Genomic DNA, 26465 nt, shown 5'->3' with positions numbered 1-26465 from the left:
GTACCACCTCTGATTCGTGGGGTGATGCCTTTAATTAGTAAAATCAATCAGTTGTACTCGCTACCAACATGTCTAACAATTTCCTAAACGAGATATCTACAAGCTTTGAATCTGAGAAATTGAATCCTTCCCTTTTTTAGACGAATCCAAAATTTGCGTATTGTGTTGCATGGTCCTTCTGATTGCTTCGAATATAACCGAATAGTCGATTTTTTTTTATGTTAAGTAGTTTTACATCACATAGGAAGTAACAATATTTTGCAATTGACAACATAATACATGTAGATTAATGTTAAGAATAAGTTAGGGCCAATAATTACAATACGTTCGATTTTTAAAAGGGGAAAAAAAATCGAAGATTAAGTACAAATTTCGAAAAAAAATGAGATATGACCTCATGTGCAACAATGATCTACCCGTATATGCATTCTCAAGTTATTGTGCCTTTCGTGACTCGGACTCTGAGTCTTGCACCATTTTGGCAAAGGCTGAATTTGGATTTTCTAGTAACTTCGAAGGGGAATCAAACTCGACGATTCCACCGTTCTCTAACACCATGATCCTGGAAGAGTTAATTTAAGTCCATCGAAAACTGAACTTGAAAAATTTGCTGGCTCTAATTTTTATTTTGAACCAACCTATCGTAGTCCATAATGGTATTTAGACGGTGCGCAATGGTGAACACCGTGCACTTGGCAAACTGTTCACGAATTGTTGCCTAAAAACAGCGTAGGGTATAAATTGTTTTGAATAACACAGGTTAATTTCAGAAGAGTGAAGAAAGCCACCGACAGACGTTAGGGTAAAAAAAAACCTAGTTATAAGAAAATGGTTTGACTACCTGAATAACTGCGTCGGTGGTGACGTCAATAGCAGCTGTCGCCTCATCAAGTACTAAAACACGCGCGTTCCGCAACACTGCACGTGCGAGGCATAAAAGTTGACGTTGTCCGACGCTGTGATGAATAGAATTAATGGAAGATTCGCTCAAAGCCACCAAAAATTTTTTACAATCTAAGGATACTTTTCAAGGGCAATTGCTTTGTGCACACCCGTTCTATGTGCAAAAAATCGCAATGTTTTGAAGTTAAACTGTTGTGTGTATAATTAGATACTATAATTCTAGTAAAATAAATACAATCAGCGAGAATAATAAGTGGTAATTCGGTCAGTGGAAATACTTTTGTGGAAGGGTGATAGAAAAAAAGAAAAATTAACAGAATCGATGCATTTTCATTCAGTGGTAGATCATCAGTCAAAGCGCTTAGAGAGCAATGTTCAGGAAACGTGATGAAGAACCTCGGCAATTTAAAACAATTCTTTGCTTATACAAGATCCAATCACTACTTTTAACGAGTTGTCATGAAAGAAAAGGAACAAGACGGAAAGTTGGCCAGTAATGTCAGAAAGAAGTTATGAAACAATTGTGAAAATATGGAATTAACTCGCCTGTTAGAATTTTTATAAAGCACCTATTTGTTGTACTCCAAAGTTTACGTGTTCTTTATAGAATCACCTGATATTTTCTCCACCTTCGCTGATAGGATGATTCAGTCCATCAGGAAAATCAGAAACACAAACTTTGATATTCGCCAGTTCCAGAGCGTTCCAGATCTCTGCGTCAGTACTCCTTCCAAAAGGATCCAAATTGAAGCGGAGAGTTCCCGAGAACAACACAGGATCCTATTTAAAAGAAAAACTATTTGAGAATAGAAATAGCTACAACAAATAACTTGAAATGGATGAGATTAAGAGAACTATAATGTAGAATCATAATGTCGTCGGTGATATAGGAGGCAAAAAAAGGAGATTTTATGCAATAGCTATAACTAGGGAATCTCAGGAGAATCAGCACACGGCTCCTGAATAGGTATCAATTATTCCAGCAGTTATCAACATCCACAAAACTACTAATTACAAGGAAAAGAAGCATCAGAGAAATTAGCTTGAGTTCTCCTAGTTTTGCTTTTACAGACAGCACAGAATATAATTGATATCAGTAAATGTATGCGAACGAAATGCGCAATTGATTTCGTACAAACAGCTAAAATTGTAAAGTTCTTCCAGGTTCTGAGATATTTATTTTTCTTTGAGAGTACTAGTAATTTGATGATATCAATGTGTACACAGTATGGATAGTGCAAAACGTCGTGGTAATACTATGTATATCCAAGAAACATAACTTTTTACGGCTTTGTTGAACTAGGACATCTCAAGGAACAGCCAAACATTAGAAGAAGAGTAACGAGGCTCCCAGATTTTGTGTTTGATGAGATTGGTTGTTACTGCTAAGGTTTAATTTGCCCAGGGTTAAAAACGAACAGAACCTGATCAACAAACCTGAGGAATGATTGTGAGGTTTCCTCTTAGGTCATGCAGTCCTATCTTGACAATATCGACATCATCAATAAGGATTTTCCCCGAAGCAGGTTCAATCATCCGAAATAGCCCAAGAGCAAATGAGCTCTTTCCTGTACACAGAGCAATCATGTGGGAAAGAGTACGGGAAACGCAGAAACACTACCTGCCCCTGTCCGTCCTACAATTCCTATTTTTTCTCCCTCATTTACATCAGCAGAAATTCTTTTCAAAACAAGATCAAGACCTTCTCGATATCTAAACATTGTCAAGGTAAGTGATTATGAGGCTAGTACAAGATCGTGATTAATGAAAAATATTGGCGCACCTGGTGGAGTAGTCCACAAATCTGACATTACCATGCGAGGGCCAGTCAGATGGTGGCTTTTCTTCTATGATTTCCCATGGTGCCTTAGATTGCAACAGATGATAGATCAGATTATTCGAAACGGAAAAACCTCTTTTGAAAATAATTTCAATCGTAATAATGTCAAATCGGAAAATTTACGGAACACAACACTGAAAGTAGTCTGTAAACCTCAGTAGGCGAAGTTGTGTATTCGTCTATTCTTTCCACAGCAACGATGTTAGCCTCAATTTCACTGATTTGTCGTACAGCAAAGTTTAGAACTTCGGTAACCTAAAATAGTTTCTGGTGGACTTCTTAAAATAAGTGTCTTTAAAGTAAGATTTATTGGAACTTCAACAAATGAAAAAGACCTACACTGAGTGCATAAGAGATCGATACGCCTATTATACCAGGACTAGTGACCCAACCAAGTTCTTTTGAAATCGTCGCGAACAGAGCAGCAAAGAAGATCTGAGAAAAAAGCATGATACACAAAGTTAAGTTAATGTATAGGTAAGTACTGATCATACCACAAGGTTGCCAATAAATTCTAGTCGTATAGCCAGCCAACGATTAGAAACAATATTGGAGTTTTTGCACCTTATAAACGCATCCACAATATTTCCAGAAGATTTGCGGAAGTCCTCTACCTAATACAGGAAACGTTTATGGGACCCAAACGAACGAAAACGGAAATAGTGGGATTGCAGCAAATACTGTGCTGAACCCGCTTTCCCGATTCCGGAAGCATAGAACAACTTTGTAAAAACATTTCTCTTAATGTACACACTTTATTGAATGCACGGATGGAAGCTGCTCCCTGAATAGTTTCAGAGAAGTGAGAATATATCGGAGATCTGTGGGTGCTTTCAAGGCGTTTGAGTTGACGAGACGTCGGAACATAAAATCGCTGGAAATGTCAGTTTGAGTTAATTCCATTTAGTGGGTCTACTAAGAGATAAACTGATTGGAAATACCAGGAAAAAGTAATAAATGACTCCTAAGGGTACAATTACAACCACGAAAATAGGCGTTGATATAACAATCACGATCAACGTGCAGAGGACCTGGAATTGGAAGTGGCCGCAATTTTACTCTAAAAACACGTTCCATGTACGTGATATTAAAACCGAAACTCACTTGCAAGATGCACATCCCAAGGTAGCGAAAGTTCATCGGAAGCATCATATCCACAACTTCTATGTCCTAAAACTTCACACTTATAAGAAAAAAAAAACATGAGAAACGCACCTTCTTAATAAGATATGGGAAGTTTATTACTGATCCTTTGAAGTTTACTTTGATGTCAAAAAATAACTATCGATTATACCTTGGCACATCGGTTGAGAATTCTTCCTAATGGTGTCGTATCGAAGAAAGACATCGGTGAGCGCAGCAGATTATGAAGTAGTGGGGCATGAAGGCTGTGGGATGCGTGAAGGCCAGCAAAGCAAAGGCTTACAAGCGATAACAGGAAACTAATGGCTAAATAAGTATAGATTAACATCAAAGATACAATGCCAACAAATCTGATCTACATCTGGCGATAATAAGAAAGCGAATCCAAAACGTTGCCCAGAACCAGCATCAAACTTTGGATCTTCACTCTAACGCTCTCTCAACCAAGTTATCCATACACTTAAAAGTCTTTTTACATAGTAAAGGACCCACATTCAATCACTCCCAACCCGCCATACACTCCTAAGCGTACGGCAGTCGATGTCTTGTTCGGGTGGTAGCCATCATTTTCATCAGACCTGTATTGATATGTACTATGGTAAATACTCATATTGTAGAAAAGGTAAAAACTACAACCGACCATGCCGAAAGCCAAAAATTACGCGAAATTTGGAATATTTGGTAAGCAGATAGGAAGAAAAGAAATAGGAAGCTCTTCCAATAAGAAGCCGCTTTGACATACAAATGATACACTGACAGTTTCACCTGCAATCGAAAAAAAATGCAACTCATCAAAAGCAGCACGTCACGAAAATTTTGACAAAGTTGTATCTCTCGTGTACATTATAGTGTTCGGTGTGTAGATTACGAGTATGAGCGTGACCACGTACAATTTCCCCTAATCGTTCAGAAAAACTATTGGAAACAGCCCTATTTCCTACGACGTTAGAACGCGCCACCATTATACAGGGGGCGCGTACAGCCAGGAGTCGAAAATCAGGCCTCTCTACCACCCTATTCAAAACCAACGAAGGGGCTATTGAGGAAAATCGTAGCGTGTACAAGAGTGGCGCGTTCTAACGCACGTGTTGGGAACTAATGCCGTTTCCCACGCTATCCTTCTCGACGATTAGGAGAAATTGGGCGTTGCCACGCTCATACTCCTAATCTACATCCCAAACTGTATATTGTCCATTAGAGATCCGAATATTTTCGAAAAATTGTGGAAATTTCGTAAATACGCTGTCTTTGATATAACATATCCAAGCTTAATAGATTTCCTGAAGACATTTTTTGTAACTGAATTAATGTCTACATGTTTTCATGTCTTACAATACTTAGTATAATACATAATGTTTAGTGTATGTGATTGCGGAAGAATGTCCACATGCAAACGTAGCTTATAGGCACTGAACGGCAGCAGACACTGACAGATAGACGAAAGAGAAAGAGGTTATGTCTAAAATAGAACGGCACATTTCCAAGTGAGAATGCACAAGAGAATGAGAATAAGTCCCAGAGGATCATTGGAAAAGAAATCTGCATCACCTTCAAATGAAATTTCCAAATTCAGGTGACGAGAGAAAGCAGATCGAAACGCATGAAAACTTGAGTGCTTCTTTTGGAGTTGCAGTAACTTCTTCGTAGCAAGTCAGTGCGAACCAGTCGGATGGAAAAATGTTCTTGCGATAAACACATACTGTTTATAAAAGAGGAAGGTTAAGGTAGTTGGTGCTGATCAACTTCTTCGGAATGCACTAGCGCGTTCGACTTCAACTCAGAATCGCAGAGGTTTACAAACGCGTAAGTGATAATGAAATACAGAGCTGACAACAAGGAAGTACCGCAAATCTGTGTCTTCAAAGGGTACTATCAGCTGCTCAGCGCCGGATGCATTTGCTTAGTAACTTAATTCTGCTTATTTCTTTAGTTTTAGTTCTATATTTGATCAATGTTGACCAAACATCCTCTGCTGTATTTATTAGAAGAAGGGCAAATAACATAAAACGTGAATTTATTCACTGCTGCACAGTTTTGTAGAATTAATGTGCACAATTCAACACCTGATGTAGCCATAGTTTAGGGGCTGTAGATTGATATCACGACAAGCCCAGAACGGTCAGCTTCGCCAACCTCTCTTACACGTTTTGTAAGCACCAATTGTTTGTTAATATTACATAATATTAACAAACAATTGGTGCTTACAAAACGTGTAAGAATCAAATCACTAATAACCACAATCTCTAAAAGCTTGAAAAGTCCTACAGTTTCTAAAATATAAACTTCTTCGTATACCACGTTTCACTTCTTGGAACTTACAGCCTGGAACTTAGGTGCTTTATGATTGGAAGCCCGCGACAAGGTGTTTTAAGCTTGCGTATGAGAAAAATAGTAGATTGTTCAGCAGCAAAGCAAACGAACAGAGCATGGATCAAAAAAAGAAGCGACAAAATTGATACTAATCGTACGAAAATCCGCAGTGGTATCATCCTGCCAATGCAGAATTCCTAGTAAGATTCTAACTAATAATACACTACAAACACCTATCAAAAACCAACAAAATCCCCTCTAGTTGGAGGAATTTTCCATGAACAGTGACAACCGTGGTCAGCGCGCACAAGTGTCGCTACACCATCTCCGGCAACTACACGTGCACAGATCCGCCGTGCGCTGGGACAGTTGATTGAAAATTTTAAAAATATATGGAATTATTAAAGAAAGGTGAAAACAATGCTCCTTTTCTCCTCTAACCTAATTTAACTCTGATCAAAAGTTCAAAATATCTCTAGTGTGGTCAATTTCCAAGAAGGGCAAACTTTGTCAATTTCTTTTCGATGCGGTATTCCAGAGAGATTGATACGGCTTCCGCATTGCGGAAATGCAACGTTGCTCAATTGAAGTGACATGTTTTACAATTAGGAGCACTTTCTCGAAACCGATGTAATTTGAAACGTTCAACATAGAGGTGAGTTAAAAAAAAAAGAAAAAGTCTTCAATCAAAGCTGTTCGAAAATTCCCTATAATGAAATGTTTTCCCTGGGGGCCGGTGTAGCGCAGTCGGCAAGAGCTTCCGCTGTCTGCACAATCAATCAGAAGTTCGAATTCGCCCTAATGCTCACCAAGCCTTTCATCCCTACGGGATCGATAAATTGGTATCAGACTTGTCTGGGAGGATAAAAACACTGATTTGACACATCAGCCGGCCCCCACAAGTCATTGTATAGGCCAGTTACACGTTCGCGGAACCTAAAACGATTCCGAATTGAAGTGAACGTGGTGGCGCATCTCAAGCGGACTGATTAACGCTAGACACTTTATCCTTTATCTTTTAACATCGCTGCCATAGGTAGGCTGTAATTAAAAACCTGTGCGCAGATTAGCGCAGAACAGTTCTGGTTATTTTGAACATCACCAGAGAGAAGAAAGAAAGGAAGAAAAAACAGCTTTTCTCACTCACACATACATACATATATATATATATATATATATATATATATATATATATGCATATGTATGTATTTATATATATATATATATACATATATGTATATATAATATACAATATACGGATCTATGTCCGTATTCGTATCCAGTCTCAAATACTCGAATTATAGATTGTCTCCATAACCTTCTGATATAGTAAGTTCTGAAGAAATTGATATAGATCAAAAGGGACTTAGACTTCTTCCAGTAACTGAACAGCTTCTCCAGCTACACTTTAAATCATACAGAAACAAAACTAACATTCCCAGTCTCGACTGACTCCTTTTTAATGAGTTTACCATCATCTTCCTTCTGTATATGCGAAGACAACAAGGATTTCGTACTTCTAGAATTAATGAAATTGTAATAGAATTCTTATGCGAGTCTGCCTCATAGCAAAAAAATATACGTTCTGATTCCGCTCTTTGAGAGGTCTGATAGATTAGATTCGTCCAGATCTGCAATTCTGTTAGTTATTAAATATAAGTGGTAACATTTGTGGAAATATCGAAAAAATACGTACCTTCATCAGTCTTGCCAGAGCCAGAGAACTTCTCCATGTCACTACCTTCTTTCTCTTCATCGCCTTCTGATTTTGAAGAATATTCATCGACGAATTTTGCGAACACACCGTGCTGCTTTATTAAGTCGTTATAACGGCCTATCTCAATAATGTGACCATCTGAAACTGGATGATCATTCTATTGTTTTGAATGTATGGAGTGCTTAAAAATACCTCCCAAGACGATTATCTCCTCAGCTGACTTTACGTAGGACAGCCTGTGTGTGACGAGGATCCTTGTTTTATCGCGGAGGAGACCGTTAGAACCAAGAACCTGAAAAAAAATGGTACAAGTACACCTTATTCAATAAGTATAGGATTCATCAAAATCTGTACGTTACATAATAACATATTAACCTAATGATTTGACCTACACTGAATCTCCGAAGCATTTCTTCTCCGAATGTTTCAACCATACATGGCTATTTTTCCGTTTCCTTCAATACCATAAATCTCATTCACCAGTACTTCGTTTTTACTTTTCAAAAATAATAAGCATGAATTCTTCTTCCTCGTAATTGAAGGCAGCACACCACGAATATGACGTGGTGAGGGAATCAGCGGGAGAAGCTGGAGATGGGGTTGTAGATTGCGGAATCCGGGTGGTTTCGCTCATCCCTAATCGTCCTTAAAAAACGGCGTGAGAACCGCTTTAGTTCCAACGAGCAACGTTGGAACGCTATAAGTTGTGGCCCCTCAGCAACCTAATCACTGGCTTCACTTGAATAGGCAGCCGAGGAGAACTCACTGGCTTTCGACCGCTGCGCAGCTGGATGCAGGGCGTGTACGAGGGTGGCGCGTTGCAACTGAAATCGTCGTGAAGAAATAAGTCGTTCACGCAAAATTTTTTATAACGATTAGGGAGAGATGGGCGGAACCACCCCTGATCCCGCGATCTACAATCCCATCTCTAGCCTCATCCCTTAATATGTCAGATTCGTGTTATGCAAAATAAGTAAGTAACAATAAGAACAAAATTTTCTTTCTCAAAATTTCTCAAAGAACTACACAGTTCATTGGTTCTGTATGTATTTTCATTAAAAGTTGGAGGGAATAAATAGTTGGGAAAACAGTTTTAGAGAACTCCTTATGAGTGCACGGTGTTCTTCAAAATTTTCGGCCTAGCGAAATAGTATACAATGAAGAGAATAGATCAGTTTTTCTCTTTATCTGTTCAAAATATAATCTATCCAGTGCAAAGCGCAAGTCTATAAGTACGAGTTAACCCTTTTTTGGTCCTAAAAAAGTTTTTTTTACGGGTTCCCATTCACATTGTCGTGAAGACTTCGATAATCCCTTTGACTGCATCAAAAATTACATCCTTCAGGTTCAAAATCAACCCTAATCAAGAAATAGTCCAAGGAGACAAATGCGAGCACGCTGTGTTACGTCTGCTTGAAAAAGGAATTATCTAATGCTTGCTGCCGGTAGATTTGATATTACACCAATGCGAGTTTACTTCACGCGTTCCACAGTCTTTGAAGCGAAAAAAAGTGAATAAAGTTGCAGTAATGTTTAATCGTAACACGTTGTTACTCCGTGACTTGCACTAGTGAGCGATGAAAATTGAGTACATCACTTATTTTCGAGTGATTTTCGAGTGCACGTGAAAATTCGCTTCAGGCCGTCAGAGGAGCATACAGCGTAATAACTGGCAGGTGTCTCCTATCATACTAAATTTGATGATACGGTCTGTCAGTTATCACACAAATATTACATATTATTATACTATTACTACTACTACTACAATGATAATATTAACTGCTACTGTCCGCTTGACTAGAATTCCCAAGTGCATGCATTGAAACGTGCACCCGAAAGTTGTGTAATTAACCCGATTCACTGTGCTCCATTCAGGTTGAATTGTACGAGTCGAATGTCGAAAATGAGCGTCCAGTTAAAACTGCGAACAAACAGCATTTGAATGAGAGATGCAGCAACATTTGTAAGAGCGTTGGGTGGTGGTCAATGTTAATGGCGGGCTTCTCATCTTATAAAGTTTGGAAATAGACTAAACCTGGATAACCCATGGGCAGTCGATGGTGCAGATCACGCACATTCGTACCACCTGTACGAAGGACTTTGGTGACGATCGATTTTACCAGTTCTTTCCTATCTTCACTACACTTCTGAGTTTATAGAAACCGACAAAAACAAGCTTTTGTGAGTATCTGAGCCTGCTGACTGCAGAAGTCGGCATCATGCAGACAACGACCTCAGGCGGTCATCGATATAATTGATATGATCTACCTTTTTCATAAAGATGGTGGAGAACTGTCAACGTAGGTCTTCATATGTTGCTGATGGCAACTTTTATATGCCAAAAAAAAACTTCCAATCTCTTCGAACTTCAAAGAATAATCTACTATTTTTTTTCTGCGACGGCCGACAAAGCGAGCCACACGCACTGGTGTAGAATTACATGCTGCTAGAAAAAAAACCAAATATGAGTGGCTGTGTGAAAAAAATCAAATATGAGGTCAATACCCCTTGTTTTAATAAACTCGTTACCCTAGATAGATTGAATGTTGATGGAAACTCCAAAATAGTTGGTAATGCTAGGAGCAGGTGAACAAACGCAAGCCATTCTTCCAAAGACCTTAAAAATGTATGGAACTTAGCTACCACCATGAATTTTTTGCTGGGGTATGCTTTTGTTGGCAATGAGTACCTCCGTTGAAAAACAAACTTCTGTGTATTATGCGAAAGCGGACGGGGGATGCCAATCTTGCAAACTTCATTCTTGGATGTTGCTACCAATATCATTGTGTACAATTAACAAAATTTACGGAATCAATCATGATTTGCGCCTGTGTACGGAATCTGACAAAAACTTGGGACATTATCACTCAATTGAGGCTATTTTGAGTACCCGAAATAAACCATTGCGTCAATGAAGCAAAAAGCTTATGAGAACAAATGAATCATTTGCTGGTATCAACGGATCCTTGTGCGTCGCTGTCAATGTGATCCCAGATAGCAGTAGACGCTATGTGTGACCGAGAAAGTGCGTTGCACATTTCCTATATGCCCTTAAAGGCAGCATACCACGAATTGAGGTGGTGAGGGAATCCGGGGGAAAAGCAAGAGATGGGCTGCGTGATTGTAGAGTCAGGTTTGGATGGTTTCAGGATGAAAATGGAATCAGGATGGTTTTCATTCATTTTCTACCCAAGGCTGTCCGCAGAGTTCAGAGCAGCGCGAGCGCGCAGGTTTCGGTTTTGGTGGTTATTGACTATTCACAACAGTGCGCTCAATAATCACCAAAACCGCAGAGCCGTCAAACCGCTGCTCTCATATCTGCGGGCAGCTTAAAGGCTTCACCGCACGAAACTGGGGTGGCGCGGATTTCAGGTGGAGAGTTCTTATACGGGGTCGTAGATTATGGAGAGAAAGGTGATTCCGTCCATTTCTTCCTAATTGCCGTAAAAAACGACACAGAAGATGCGGCGCCAAGGCTGGCGTGCTCCAATCGAACTCGTTGTAGAGAATAGCGCGTCGGAACGCTTGAAGCCATATCTTCCGGGCCGTTTTTTTACGGCAATTAGGAAGAAATGAACGGCATCATCCGTCTCTCTATAATCTACGACTCCGTATACGCATAACCCACCTGAAACCCACACCACCCCAGATTCGTGGGGTGATTCCTTTAATCGTCGTAAAAACGATATGGAAGACGTCATTTTTAAAGACGATTTCAGTTGCAGCGCGCTGCTCTTGTGCAACGCCACATCTATGTGCGAGCGGTCGGACATCAGTGATGTCTCTTCATCAGTCCATTCAAATGAAACCGATGAATAGACTGCTGAGGGGGCAGGACATACACATGTACATAGAACAGCGTCCTAACATGCCTCATAAGAAATAAGGTGGTTTCCATGCCATTTTTTACAACGATTAGGAAGAGAAGAGCGGGACCACGCTGGGGCCCGAAATCTACAACTCAATCTCTACCTTTTGCAGTGGATTCTCTCACCTTGTCAGATCCCTGGCATGCTGCCCTTAACTTGCGCGGGTCCTTCAATGAGAGGTGCGATCACCACTCAGCGCTGACATCGCTGTTCAGCAATGATGCACTGGTTCCGAAATATTCGGTCTTTCAAAATATTCCGCTGAAATGGCAAGTTGCAAAACATTGGAATAGCATCTCATATTTTCCTGAGTTAAATCTGGTTAAATAGCATTTCATCCAGTATAGGCAAGTTTAAGAAAAAAAGGAAAGATAACCTCTATATTTATTTGAACTCTTGAACGATCAAGAATGTTAAATATGTATACCACCATGATCATGATATATAATAACGAGCTTAGTCCGTGTGTGTGTTTGTCTGTGTATCACGAAATTCGAAAAATGGGTTGCGACGGGTCCTGCGGTGTCGGATTGGTGCGCCGGCGCCAGATACCCATAGAAGCGGTGCGACGGGTTCACCGGCGGCAGATATCTTAGGAAGGGGATGCGACGGGTCCACCGCGCCAGATAGCTGTAGAAGGGGGTGCGAGGGGTCCACCGGCGCCAGATACCCATAGAAGGGGTGCGACGGGTCCACCGGCGCCAGATAGCCACAACATGGTGTGCGACGGGTCCACCGGCGTCAGATACCTATAGAAGGGAGAGTGACGGGTCCACCGGTGTCAGATACCTATAGAAGGAGGTGCGACGGGTCCACCGGCGCCAGATACCTATAAAAGGGGGTGTGACGGATCCACCGGCGCCAGATACCTATAAAAGGGGGTGTGACGGATCTACCGGCGCCAGATACCTATAGAAGGGGGTGCGACGGGTCCACCGGCGCCAGATTGGTGCGCTGGCGCCAGATACCTATAGGAGGAGGTGGGACGGATCCACCGGCGCCAGATACCTATAGAAGCGGGTGCGACAGATCCACCGGCTCCAGGAAGCCATAATATGGGGTGCGACGAGTCCACCGGCGTCGGTGGGCCCGGTCATTGGTGCGCAATAACTTAGTGTGCATGACACAAAAGATAAATGGTTGGAGCCGTTTCATAGTCGTAACCACTTGGCGCTTTGCTCTTCACCTTTATGACTACTCTGTGTGCCTATTTCCTTCTTCTTTCGCCTCAAGTTTGTAGCATGCCATTCTCAGAAAGTGGAAACACGCATGCAAATGGCTGCTTAAATAGTAGCAGGATGTTTATGTGATTTGACGTGGAACGTTATCTTTATCAGTAGGATGACGTTTTCCACGTTATTTTATGTTAAAACATCATTCTGTGATAACTATTGGGAGAAATCGGGAGGAATACCCATACTTCGAGTAATGCTTTCAAATTGTATCTATATTATTCTGGCATCAAAGGAGTGTTTGTAGCTGATGGTCGAATATTCTCCAAATGTAGAATTGACGCGTTTAGAAGCAAAACTCCGTAATCTTTCGCTTTAATTTATAATATAAAGAAGAGAAGGAACGCGTTGTTTAAAAAACGCAAATCTAATTTTACAGAAAACACCACTACTATTAACTTTCATTGATCAGTGAAGGGGAGCGAAGCTAAAATCACCGAAAGTCTGAAGTCCAGCTTTAGCCGGACATTCAGACTGGTTATTAATAATTGCATACTTACGTTCTCATATATGTGCCTCCCAACATGTGCGTCTACAGCGGAGAGCGGATCATCTAGCAGATACACGTCCAAATCTTGGTAAACAGCCCTCGCCAAAGAGATGCGGGCCTTCTGACCACCGGAGAGGTTAATTCCCTGAAGGAGGAGTTTTAAAGGAGCCAAATAAAAAAAAGATCCTAATAAGCACCTTCTCGCCAATTTCCGTTAAATCTCCATTGGTGAGCATTCTCAAATCAGGTTTAAGAGCACAAGCAGCAAGCACCTGCGAACAGGGATTGGCAACAAAAAACAGATGAGTGGAGCAAATAATATTCACCTGATTATATCTGCTCCTGTTCAAAGGTTTTCCAAACAGTATATTGTCACGTAAGGTCATATTCTGAATCCACGGCAGCTGAGGAACGTATGCTACCTTGCCGCGCATTCCAACATAACCACGCAGTTTTCCCATTTCACCTGAGCATCAAAAGCAACTCCTTACAAAACCTTGCTATCCACTCCTAAGTAGAATGAGGAACAGTTTTTCTACCTAAAAGAGCTGATAACAAGCTCGACTTCCCGGATCCAACTTTTCCAACAACGGCAATGAAGGATCCTCGAGACGCGTTGAAGTCTATATCCTGCAAGAAATGACAGTCAGTTGTAATACTCACTGGCAGAGATGGGAGGGGGCGGTCGTTAGGTACCCGCAGCCGATTGTGTGCAGCCGGATAAGTGTCTGTAGAAGAGGCTGTCGGGAGGCCAGAGCAGGCATATCTTAGGTTAGCTGTGACCACTAAGCCGCGCCCATCGATCATCACGTCTCAGTGGTTATGTGTCGTGTTTTTATTGCGATAACGTAATGGAGTTGACTTCTGGGAAGGTTCAAAGAGCAAAATGGCAGCAACGTACCAACGTAGAAAATGAAAATGCTAAAAAAGAAGGAAAAATAGATGATTACAAAAACAAAACAGCATTAAAAGACATTAATGAAACTGAAATCGTTCAAAAATAAAAGTTGAAAAGTGTAAAAACGAGGACCTGGTCGTTGGAAGGCATATATTTGTGACTGGAAAAACTTTGTAGAAAATATAGACATATATTTGTATTTATACAGAGTATTTAATTCATTAAGGCATTGTATTTATTTAATACTGCATTAGTTTGTAAAAATTTCGATGTTTGTTTTACACAAATAAAATACTATTATTTTCTATTTCTGGCATTTCGACTGTAATCTTTGGATGTATCTCTACACGTAAGCGATCGATAGCCCGTACAGAAGCAATGCCAGAGGTAACGTGCTCCTGCGAGGCATGTTTCGTACCTCATTAGACGATGAGGGGCGAAGATGGACGTTGTGATGGACGGGACATAAGGCGAACGCAGCGCAATGCTCCGCTGACGCTATTAACTGCTGCGCAGCGCAATTAACTATCGCCGTTGCTAGTCATTTCTCCTTAGGATAGGCTGTCGCAGAGGCTGCGGGTACCTAACGGTACGCACCCAGATGGGAGCAGACCTTAAGCGTATTAGTGCGAGAGTCACCATTCTCCCAATTCGCAGAGAAGTTTTCAAATTCGACGACATTTTCTGCGTCTGAAATGAGCACTCTGTAAAACGCCAAAAAAAAAAACTCTCTCTAGAAATATAAGCAATGAGATTTCCGAGGGATTCTAAACTAATTTGCAAGGACAAAAAAGGAAATGATTACACTTAGTTTTTCCGTAACTAATTTAGGGAACTTTTTCCTAAATTTCCCTTCAAAACTTGGCAAAGTGCCAATAAATCTGAGCATACGAGTTTGTTTTTGCTCTGAAAAGAGCATATGAAAACAATTACACAAGGAGGTGACGAGGGTATGAAGCCAAGCCTCGGCAAAAATACCGAAACTCCAGCGATCAACAGATTTAGACACCATATAATACCGTTACTTTGCTTTCCACAATTTGAGAAGCTATGGAAGTAATAGGTTGGGAAATAAGTTAGTAGAGTTTTATATTTTATACTGCGATGACTTGCTTGCTCTTTGGTTAAAGTGCTTAAGTTATTCGTAAGAGTGTTTTTTGCTCTACAAAACTGTGACAAATCTTTTGATTTATTTTTTAAATCATTTTCACCCTCCTTATCCCGCCAGACACCAAGCAACACATGACCATAGGCAACAATTCTTGTTCAGAATTGTTACGGAGATGAGAGAGAAGAGGCAGACGACCCGAGCGGCTGCAGCAGAAAAAAAAATCGAAGAAAAGTAGAAATCAAAAGTGACGATTTTTGGCTTCTGCGTAATCCATTGCTAAGACTGGAAGATTATAAGAAAAAGCAAGTTATTCGAAAACAATAATCACAGTTTTTTTTTGTAGCAAGGAGAGATCTTTCAAATAATGCCCACACATTACCAAAGAGCAAACAAACCATAAAATAAAATCTAATTTGAAACTCTATGGACTTATTCCCCAACCTAATACATTCAGCAACATCGCAGACTATAACAACTCTTCAGTGATAAGATAGCGGTACAGTAATCAGTAGGAACGTGTTGAAAAAGAATGAAAGAATTTTCTCCAACACTTTGTAACGACATTTCTAAGTTCTGATAAATGGAATCCATATGCAAAGGACTACAGTTTTAAGCAAATCCCTTGAAATTTCCAATCTGAAATCCTTGAAATCTTCTTTGGTGGGAACTGTTGATGTGCTGGAATTCGTACACTGAATTAGATGTTGAATATTATGCGTATTCTAAGACACGGACGTAATAGAGAACAGGCATCAGCTCTTCTTTTCTCGAGTGCTTTATCTTCTACATTGTCACTGACACAAATAGATTTCAGCAGAGCTGTATAAAAAGTAATAGTTACCGCCACATTTGTCGGCTCTCTCCACAACGCTGGGATCAAGTTCGTCTGCAACAAAATATCCCTTCAAACGTTTGTTGGAAACGACTGCCTAGAAAAAGTTCTCAGGAAAGTATTGTACGGCACTAAAAGATGAGGATACATAATATACTAGAAGTTATGTGAGACGTACTTGCACGAACTGGCCAATAAGGAGTGCGATCATCGTCATAGGCGAACGAAGTTGATTGAACAAAGTAAGAGAAACGAACGCAACCTAAACTTCATGCTGGTTTTTTTTAAATGAATTTCAATTGAGTTAGGTAGATGAGTGACCATGGGATAAGGAGGAGCCGGACCCTCCTCAGGTGAAGGGGTCTAGCTCATGGGGTGCAGCTCAAGTGATGCAGATGAAGTGAGCTCAAGCATCCCTTCGCCCATCGTCCAAAAGTGAAGGGTCCTTCCCTCAACCGTCCAAAAGCGAAGGAAGTCCTTTCGCCAAATGTCCAAAAGTGAAGGGGTCGGTACACCGGCTTCGACTATCGCATGTATGTGAGTCACCAAAACCAATGAGTTCAAGTCACCCGAAAAGACTGAATGATATTCTCTCGTTGGTGTTTACAAGGTCAGCCTACAGCCCAAGTTCGCTTTTTACGAATTACGTTTAAAAAAAGGCGAGAACAAATCTCGCTATTTATTCTAGGACACGGAATATCTCGTAGATCATCAATAAGTGATCTTCAAAAAAGATTTCTAAGGCCTCGTATGCAGCCACAACATTATTGAAATTTGGGCTGTTCCTATGAAGTAGATAGAGACAACTATGTGGATTGCACGAAATCTCATATGGCGTGAATCTGTTAATTGCACCCACTGCGACAGAGTGTAGATGCTGCAGAAAGAATGGAAGGAAAAAAGAATGTGAGTTGAGCAAAAAGGGTTGTAAGCCGAAACCGATTTCAAAGAGCAGCAGAATGAATGAGGAGGCTTCACTTAGATTTTCGAGAGATGAACCATAATTTTCGTAAAGATCAACGCAGACGGGAAGATCTGTAACTCCAGTTATTTCGGTGAGAACTAAAATAGTATTCTCTAAGCGGCACATACAAATGTGAGCCAACATGACCCCCTAATAATGGAAGGTGTCCTCATTGCGAACATGTATATTTGTATAACATTTTCGAAATCCTTTCACTACTGTTTCCGAAGAATTTGACGTTTGTTTAACTTGATATTCACGAACGACTAAAATCTTTCAAACATAGTAAATTAACAATTTCTTCTACCTGTGGAGTTAGTTCATGAGATGGCGACGATAACACGTATGTAGCAAATGAGAACAGCGCCACCTGGAAGATTGATGTTTGCAATGATGAAGGATCATCCACACAAAATCTTACCATAAACGGACTGGAAGTGTTGAAAGAGTCGATGACGTTTCTGACGAGGTATGATTTCCTTAGGATAACAAGTTCTTTTCGACGTATTCGATCAATCAGCTCTTCCATCGGAATTTCCCATGCATACAATTTTATCACCTGAATGACGTCATTACAGTTCGCACTGCAGTAGTAATATCTCAGAATGAATGCTTAATTTTATTTCTCTTTTCTTTTTTTCTCCATGACTCAACGTACGAAACTCACACAAAGTTATATTTATATGCACGTTACCAAAACAATTATTCCTTCCTACTAACAGCAATGGGATGTACCTATGACGCTTAACAGATGAGAACTGAAAAGTTCATAAGTTAACCAAGGCCAGGACAATTGATCTAATCGAAACCCTCTATATTTCTATACAAATGGAGCGATATGTTATATACACATAATATATAATACAATAGTTTTGAAATTTTATTCTCTTTAAGCTTCTGGTCCGATTTTTGAATTTTTGCAAGAACTGAGAAATTGTCAAAGGTTTGTCGGCGCAAATTCTAATGAATCTAGAATTAAAGATTTTCTTTCGACGAATTCCCGACCTTTTCTTTTTTAAAAAAAAATTGTATTTATTATACTACCTTCGACTAAATGTACTAGTTTCAAACAAAATAAAAACAAAATAAAAACAAACAAAATAAAGAAAATAAAAAAGTTCGAGCGAAAGATCGAGAAGAAAAAAATTGCTAAATTTTTGTCCACCACAAAATATATAGTATGATATAACATAATGGATAAAGGATGAATTGCACTGCCGTTGTTCAATATCTTGCAGATGCTTGTTTGTCTTCAATTAAAGGCGTATTAAGAAACTGACGATTGGGGTCTCGTGAGCAAATGTAGGGTTCGGATTACGAGTATGAACCTGGCATCGTTCAATCCCCCCTACTCGTCCTGAGAAACAGCGAGGAAGTGCATTTTTCATACGAGTACGTTAGAACGAGCCCGTTTATACCCTCCAGTTTCCTCCGCGGTTCAATCATTGGTTATACATTAATACACTCTTACTCTTACTGACTAGCTCCACCAAAAATACTGTAGGATGACCTGTGCGTTCGTGACATTTACCGTTGGAATATTTGTACAACATTGTAAAAAAGTTAAAAGGAAGTTTCTACCTTACCATGTTACTTACCTTATTACATTATTATTTGCAATCATTATTATATTATTATTATTGTCTTGTTACCCCAACACTCAACATAATTTGTCATAAGGGGCATGACTCCCCATATCACTGATGGTACACAAATGAGCACAAAAATGTGATTTGATAAAGCCACAAAATGTGATGTGTTTGTTATTATAGTGCTTGATCAAATTTGTTAATCTACTTTAGAAAAAGACAAAGACAAAAATGCAGCAAAAACAAGTACAACACTGATTAAGCAGCATTTCTGAACTGTGATGGTCAAGAGGCAAATTTCTAGATCTAGGCTGGACACGCAAAAATTCCTGCAGTTAAAAGTGCTTTGTAAACTAACAAACGAATCTGTCCCACCAGACTCAGTCTTTGCGACATTTGTGCGTTTCAACAGCAAGTGAATTCAAGAAGATCACCTGATACAGCTATTCCAGAAAGGACTTGTTTTTTTTCAGGGAGAAAGGTCAATATCCTTGTGTAGAGTAGACATCCGGAATCACCACAAGTTAGGCTCCATGTAAGTATTCATTGTTCCCGGAAGGTAAGCAGGTAATTAAGATAAAGCATAAAGGATAACGTATGTGGCGTTAATCAATCCGCTTGGGGTGCACCATCGCGTTCACTTCAGAATCGTTTGATGTATATATAAATTATTGTATTGGTTAGATATATAAATATATATCTAGCCTATACAATAACTTGCGGAGGCTAAGCGATCTTGACCTGCGGTTTCTATCCTCCTAGACAACATTTATCGATGCAAGATGAAAGGCTTAATTAGCTCTAGGGCAGTTTCGAACCATTGACCGACCGTGCGGTCGCAGTGAAACCCTACTGCGCTACATCCACCCAAAGCAAATAGTAATTCTAGAAAAATCGACAAAACTCCAAAACTACGTCATGCAGAAACTCACACAAAAAAATCACGGTTGTAGTCTCTTTGTACATTTGCTTTCAGTTCCATTGGATTAGTTTAGGTGTGAGCAGTACAGTACCTTCCTCTGACAACTTTATCGTTGTTCTGTCAGCTGCGCGAAGCCGTGTCGATGTTATTGTTTACGGTGCTGATGGCAAATTGAGGAATATGGTACACTATGAGAGTTTATACTATAATAAAATGCCTAAAAGCATTCGATCTTCACGAACTTCTTTTAACAATTAACATACTTCCACCGCGATTTAATTATTGAATCGCTGTTTTGTAAGCACTTATTCCTTCCTCACACTGACACCTATAAATTCGTTTCAATAGCGAGCGACCTGTTAGCCGCTGGCGAGTGAGTAATAGCATGCCTAGGCAATCTCAGACCTATGTGTCACATCTCTTTTGTTGACGACGGCACTCCTAAGTACGGTTGCGGAACAGAGGAAGTATCACAATTATTATACTTCCGTACAAGTTATGTTCACAGTATAAAATGACCAGATGGAGCGAAAAAAAAATCTAATGGATGGTGGTCCAATCATTCATTCAAACGCACACCTTACGCTCTAGAAATAACTCAACCGTTTTAAACGGAAACTTTAAGAATACTCGCAGACTGCGACAGCTTCACAAAGCATTACAGCTAACAATCGAACATGAGAATTTGATGTACAAAGGGCCACCAATACGAAATCTGCTCCGTTCCTTCTCTTTCTTGTGTTATCCAGTACCCAGCTGTCACATATTCGTGATGAATGGCCGAGAAAGAGCAAAGACAAAAAAGGAAGGAACTCAGAAGACTTAAGAAAGTTCTCTTCCAGGATAGTAACAATCAATCATATTTTGGTACAGTGATTTTCTTCTTTAGTGATTTTTTAACAAAAGATGTGTGAAAAGTGACGGTTTTTCATAATTGCAAAAAAAAATCTATTTCATTAAGAGAATAATTATCTCATGTAAGAATAAGCGAAGTGGAAGTCCAAATTCAAGAATGGAATGACGCAAAAAATTCCAGAATATTAGTCGAAGAAAGAAGAACCTGACAAAAATGCTGTGGAAAAGAAATGAAAAGTTCAAATAAACAGAGTTAGTTATTGTCGTATGGTTGCCTTTGTCGGAATGTACACATGAGTACTCATGTACTAAATAAGCAAATATATAAACCTTAATTCCGTTGAGGACTTCATTAACCATCTTGGTCCTTTCATCTTTTAGCTTCATTTGTTCGACCTGAGATATTGAAGACTCATGAAAAGCAGTAATGCATCGAAGTAAGAAATACTTCCAACCTGCCATTTTTTAACGATAATAGATCCTATTATATTAGTGGGTAGAAATATCACCATAATTATTACTCCTGGAGCAGCAGAGTACCCTAGTGTGATAAACAAATACGTTAGCGCCAAAGTTATCTGAATAAATACGGAAATCAGAGAACGACACAGTTTTCCGTCGAGATCAAAGAAGCTTGAAAGAGCACCTGAAATGGACAGCTCCAGAATTGCTGAATTTGTGGTGTGATCATTTGAAACCTTTCCACGTCGATTGCCATAAGATTAACTATTTCACCAACCGTTTTAACACGACGAGCAGAATTAGACAGTTTCAAAGTCTAAAAAAATAGTCTGCAAAGAAACACAACAATTTCTTTAGTATAATTCAAGATCACCAGCAAGATTCAGTAATTATGGTTCCAAAAAACTACCTTTTTGTAAAGAGCAGCTGTAAGGGCCGTCTGGAGCTTTACTCCCATACGCATCATGATGTAAAAATACGCATTAAGGACAAATGAACGCAACTAAAACATTTTCAACTCTGTGCGAATTTTCTACACTAGAAGAACAGAAGGGACTCACATGTTAGAAAGCAGCAAAACAAGCTCACCTCTGAAGCCACAAACATCAGAATAGAATAAGAAAGACCTATCCATAACGGTGAAACAGGATCTGATACAAACCCAATCAACTGACTGAAAAACGAGCAATCATACAATGATGGGAAATAACAGTAAAAACAAGTAATAATAAAAACAGAAGATGGTCAGAATCAGTTTGCTTTTTTGCCACGAGAGCACTTTAATAGTACATCTAAAAAAGAGGTTAACATCACAAGGAAATAGGATGGGGGAAAAGCAGAAGACATCATGAGACAGCGTAGTAAGGGGATTTCGAGGAAGTAACACGAATAAGACACCTCTGAATGCTTGCAGAGTATAGGCGGGTGAAAAAGACATTTAGCACGGTTCAATTGCGTAGGCAGTTGTGCTCGAAGCAGGGCGATGGAGATAAGGGTTAAATCGAGTTGGGAACATGACGGATTACAGCGAAGAACGGTGTCGGCAAGAGTTTCCCTGAAATTCTCACCGCTACGCTCCGCCACACGGCTTCGAGCGCAACCGCTTACGCAACTGCACCGTGCTTCATGTCTTTTTGACCAACTATGGAAAGCGTAAGCGGATTTGACTCTGATCTGGTATTTGCTCGTGCAAAAAGAGCATTATTGATGCTTATCGTATCCTTAAGAGTTCTAGCGGTGAACTGACTGGAAATAAAAATGGCCGTTCATCTAACGAATCCAGAGGGTATACGTACGTAGAAACTCACTGCAAAAGAAACGGATTCGCAAACTGTAGGACATCGCTCGTCACTTTAAGTGCGGTTGCGGTAAGAAACTCCCATCGGAACATTGCGAAAAGGCACGCAACCACTGATGGAGGAGACGGTTCCTTTTTGTTGTTCTCATCGCTGGAAAAATAGATCAGGAGTCAAATTTTAGCCAAGATGGTATAATCCTATCTATACTCAATAATCTATGAGTTGTTCTACGATTTGTCATGTTCCTACTTTTTAGTTCATTCCCGGCTATACAGCAGAAAAACGACATAAAGCACGTACGCAATTGCGTACGCGGCTTCTTTCGAGGCGCTTCGGAGGAGCGCAGCGGCAAACAGCGTTGTGAAACCCATGCTGGCAAAACCATCGCAGCAGTTTGCGACGGTCCCACCTCAGTTCCAACTGCTGCATCCACCGCGCCGTTTCGAGCACGTACGCGAATGCATCGTAACTACATTCCTGATTCAGGTCGTTTTAACCCGACTGTAATTATCTTTCGTCATTCAAAGCAAAGAGGGGAACAGTCTACTGTAAAGTCCGCAGTAACCGATGTAAGCAGTGAGGTCAGGCAACGGAAAGTGTGGAAGAAATCATATAGGTGTAAAGAAACTAAGAGCCCACAAACACAGCAGAACAAAACAGAGATGGCACTTTATATGGGTGAACATAACTGTAGTATTGGACTATTCCTTGACCTGACCATCTGTAACGAAGATTGCAGAGATGGCACTTTATATGTCCAACGCTTCCAATCGGATTGAAGGTGTGCGTCAGCAGCGAATGAGGTACAGTAGGGTCAAAACCACATGGAACACTGTGCAGTTGCGTAAGAGGCCCGTAAGCGCTCGAAGCGGCGCGGCGCAGAAAGCGGTTGGAATCGAGGTGGGACCATCGCCAACTGCAGCGAAAAATGGTGCTGGCGAAGGTTCTCCCTCAGTCCTACTTGCTACAGTCCATAGCACCGCTTCCAGCATAGTCGGTTACGCAACTGCACCATGTTTCATATTGTTCTGAGCCTACTACACTGGTGCTCAGTTTGTAACATGACCTCCAACCAACTGCGAAGCCACACCATATTTAGTGCCAAATCGAATCCACTTTGTCTAACCGATTACACACGTGAACATGTGGGCATGGCTCTTGGATTTGTTACCATATGGAGCAAAGAACCAAGAAGATCAAAGTCAGCAACAAAGATCGCATTCGGCGGACATTATATACTTAATCAGATACTTAGATGGTCCGTCTTCACTGGACGTGTGGGCCCCAGCATCCCTTCCACTCGTTTCATCTCCTCGCCATTGTCATACAAGATGTTCTCAAGTTTCGTGAGTGACGTTGACGAGGTCCTTGAGCCGTATCCACCTAACCCCTCAGGTGGTCCATCCCCATGGCGAACACGTCATCCCTTCTCGTTGGCGGTCTCCCTCGGGGACGTTTAGCGTTCCTTGGGATCCACTCTAGCGTTCTTTTAGTCCATCTATCGTCGATTATTCTCATGATGTGACCGGCCCATCTATGTTTCGCTTTCGATATATACTCCGCTGGATCGCAAAGACGGGACATTTCTCATAAGTCGGAGTTGCGAAGACCGGCCAGGTGTTGTGTGCTCTAGTTAAACTTCAGAAGACATCACTCACGGGCTCAGTGGGTAGCAGGTAGCTTCCTAGACGTTGCAACAGTGTCTGCCTACGTCTCCGCTGCGTAACAGAGCGCTGAAAGAACTATCGAGTGGAACAGATGGGCACGAAGATCTTGGTCCTGACGGGTGCGAATGCTGCCCATGCTGCTCTCAATCTTCTATTCAGTTCTTCCTTCAAGTCGTTTTCCATGTTCATAGAACGTTCGAAGTACACGTATAACGAAGTTCCCATGGTTTGGGAATCTTGAAGTTGTACTCCGCCGTCTTCGTAGTAAGCGTTCTTCATAAACTGTGTCTTCTTTCTGTTTACTCGCAGTGCTATTTTCTTTCGTGTTTCCCTCAATTCGTTGAGCATCGTTTCTGCTTCATTGGTACTGCTCGAAGAGAAAACGATGTCGTCCGCAAAACGAAAGTTCGAAAGAAATCATCCATCAACACGTATGCCCCTTTCTTCCCAGGATAGTGATTTCATTATCCACTGCAATGCAGCCGTGAACAGCTTCGGCGATATAGTATCGCCTTGTCGTACCCCCTTTCCAATGGGTGTGGTGAGAGGGCGGTGGAAAAGCTGTATCCTAGTCGTGCATCGTTCGTAGCAATTGGCTAATGTCCTCACATACGAGGCGTCTACACGTTGATCGGCCAGCGCTGACAGTATTGCATTCGTTTCTACGCTGTCGAAGGTTTTTTCATAGTCGACGAAGGTTAGAACAAGGGGCAGGCGGTATTCCCGGCAAACATCTGTGACCCTCGACACTAGATGTGGTCCAAGTAGCTGAACCCCTGACGGAATCCAGCTTGTTCTTGGGGCTGGTCTTCATCCAGCGTCCTGGATATGCGTGTGAGGATGATCTTGGTGAATACTTTGTATAACACGCTCAGCAAGCATATCGGACGGTAGTTCCGAAGGTCCTCTCGGTCACCTTTCTTATGGATAAGAACGGTTCGCGAGGTCTTCCACTGGTCTGGGATCCTTTCTTTCTGAAGGTAGGATGTCATGTGCGCTGCTAAGATTATATGAAGCGGATGGCCACCAGCCCGAAGAAAGTCTGCTGATATAAAATCAGGTTCGCGGGCTGTGCCAGGTTTCATGCTCTTGATAGCGACTCGTACTTCCGAAGGGAGAATCCCTTCGGAAGTACGAGTCGCTATCAAGAGGGTGGTGGAGCTTCGCCAGTGGGGATGATCGGGCTTGACACAGGAGTTGATGAACGGAAATGGTTCGAGTAGAACCTATCCGCAGTGATTTCGATCTCACGATGAGAAGACGTGCGAATCCCGCCTTCGCTCAGCAAGGCTGCTAGAGGACTATTATATTCGCAAAGATCCCTGCGGCACTTCTTTAGACTCGTTCTTTGTGCTGCTTCTTCTGCCTGTATTTCGAAAGATCCTCCTGCAACGCTTCTATGCAGCTAGTGTTCGCTACTAACCGCTCAATGTGCGAATAATTTGGATCAAGCTTCGAAGTCCTTCTTACCAACAATTCCTTGGTGGCCTTTGAAATTCGATCCAAGTTTTTCGTGCGCGGTCTGGACGCACGCTCAGCACAGGCCTCTGAGCAGCATCTCGTAGTCCACGTTTGAGTCCTCCTCGATGTGCCAGTCACCTTGGGACAGGGAGTCCTCAAGTACGCAATCCTCGTAGACGACTTTTTTCTCCTTCGTTGCCGATAGCAGATGTTCTTTTCCATCGTGTGGCTAAGTCGTATTTTCGCACGAAGGAGACGTCTCAGTAGTACCATCCTTTTGTAGTGATCAGAACCACTACAAAAGGATGGTACTACTGAGACGTCAAGTAGACACCACCTCTGGTTGGTGAGTATGTGGTCGATCTCCGCACGAGTCGCGCCATTGGGCGATTCCCATGTCCACCGACGATGATCTTTTTTCATGAAAAGAGAATTCCCATGAAAGAGGCGAGCGGCGGACAACAGCACGGCGAGACGATTGCCATTTTCATTCCGGTCCCCTAGTCCAAATCTTCCAATCCTGTATTCCTCTTCTGTGGCCTTTCCTAGTTTTGCGTTGAAGTCTCCGACAACGAATTTGTAAAAGGACTTCTCGTTGTCGACTACTTCCTCCAGCTCCTCGTAAAACGCGCCCAATTCGGAATCATCAGCTGCTGATGTTGGTGAATAGCAGTTGATGATACTGATGGATTTTTGGCGCAGAGGGCGGAGGCGAAGAATGGCCAGACGAGGTGACAGGATCTCGTGAGAATCGACGAGATGGACGACAGATGGGTGCACAACAAAACCAACACCGCCTACATTTCGCGACGGAACCTTCTCTCCACGAATGACGAGTGTACCGTCATTCATCTGTCGTACGTCGTTCCTTCTGCACTTGGTCTCCTGCAGAGCAATCACGT

The 26465-nt window shown here is 41.2% G+C and overlaps 5 protein-coding genes across 5 annotated transcripts; 1 reads left to right on the top strand and 4 right to left on the bottom strand.

The window, feature by feature from the left end:
* Window positions 1–435: 435 nt before the first annotated feature.
* On the bottom strand, window positions 436–22806 carry RB195_018204 (uncharacterized protein; the record flags this gene model as incomplete). Its single annotated transcript, XM_064185540.1, has 36 exons — window positions 436–562; window positions 639–718; window positions 842–956; window positions 1517–1683; window positions 2341–2471; window positions 2525–2616; window positions 2687–2769; window positions 2897–2998; window positions 3083–3178; window positions 3238–3357; window positions 3498–3617; window positions 3685–3774; window positions 3848–3913; window positions 4038–4192; window positions 4379–4464; window positions 4527–4651; window positions 7631–7715; window positions 7779–7827; window positions 7893–8051; window positions 8106–8205; window positions 13515–13649; window positions 13702–13776; window positions 13831–13970; window positions 14044–14134; window positions 15016–15092; window positions 16355–16442; window positions 16524–16607; window positions 17617–17679; window positions 17731–17868; window positions 21006–21071; window positions 21131–21253; window positions 21322–21453; window positions 21547–21639; window positions 21726–21810; window positions 22445–22585; window positions 22736–22806. The coding sequence occupies 36 exons, from the start codon at window positions 22804–22806 to the stop codon at window positions 436–438; spliced, it is 3750 nt and encodes a 1249-aa protein (XP_064041421.1).
* A 690-nt stretch (window positions 22807–23496) lies between these two features.
* Window positions 23497–23895, top strand: RB195_018203 (uncharacterized protein; the record flags this gene model as incomplete). Its single annotated transcript, XM_064185539.1, has 1 exon — window positions 23497–23895. One exon carries the CDS (start codon window positions 23497–23499, stop codon window positions 23893–23895), a length of 399 nt encoding a protein of 132 aa, XP_064041420.1.
* A 282-nt stretch (window positions 23896–24177) lies between these two features.
* Window positions 24178–24450, bottom strand: RB195_018202 (uncharacterized protein; the record flags this gene model as incomplete). The annotated part of the gene is made up of 1 exon (XM_064185538.1): window positions 24178–24450. The coding sequence occupies one exon, from the start codon at window positions 24448–24450 to the stop codon at window positions 24178–24180; it is 273 nt and encodes a 90-aa protein (XP_064041419.1).
* A 401-nt stretch (window positions 24451–24851) lies between these two features.
* Window positions 24852–25187, bottom strand: RB195_018201 (uncharacterized protein; the record flags this gene model as incomplete). Its single annotated transcript, XM_064185537.1, has 1 exon — window positions 24852–25187. One exon carries the CDS (start codon window positions 25185–25187, stop codon window positions 24852–24854), a length of 336 nt encoding a protein of 111 aa, XP_064041418.1.
* Window positions 25188–25437: 250 nt separating this feature from the next.
* RB195_018200 (uncharacterized protein) lies at window positions 25438–26415 on the bottom strand (the record flags this gene model as incomplete). Its single annotated transcript, XM_064185536.1, has 1 exon — window positions 25438–26415. One exon carries the CDS (start codon window positions 26413–26415, stop codon window positions 25438–25440), a length of 978 nt encoding a protein of 325 aa, XP_064041417.1.
* Window positions 26416–26465: the final 50 nt, after the last annotated feature.

This window comes from Necator americanus, chromosome II (assembly GCF_031761385.1).
Source record: "Necator americanus strain Aroian chromosome II, whole genome shotgun sequence".
Classification (NCBI taxonomy): domain Eukaryota; kingdom Metazoa; phylum Nematoda; class Chromadorea; order Rhabditida; family Ancylostomatidae; genus Necator; species Necator americanus.
This window is presented reverse-complemented; position numbering and strand designations above follow the sequence as displayed.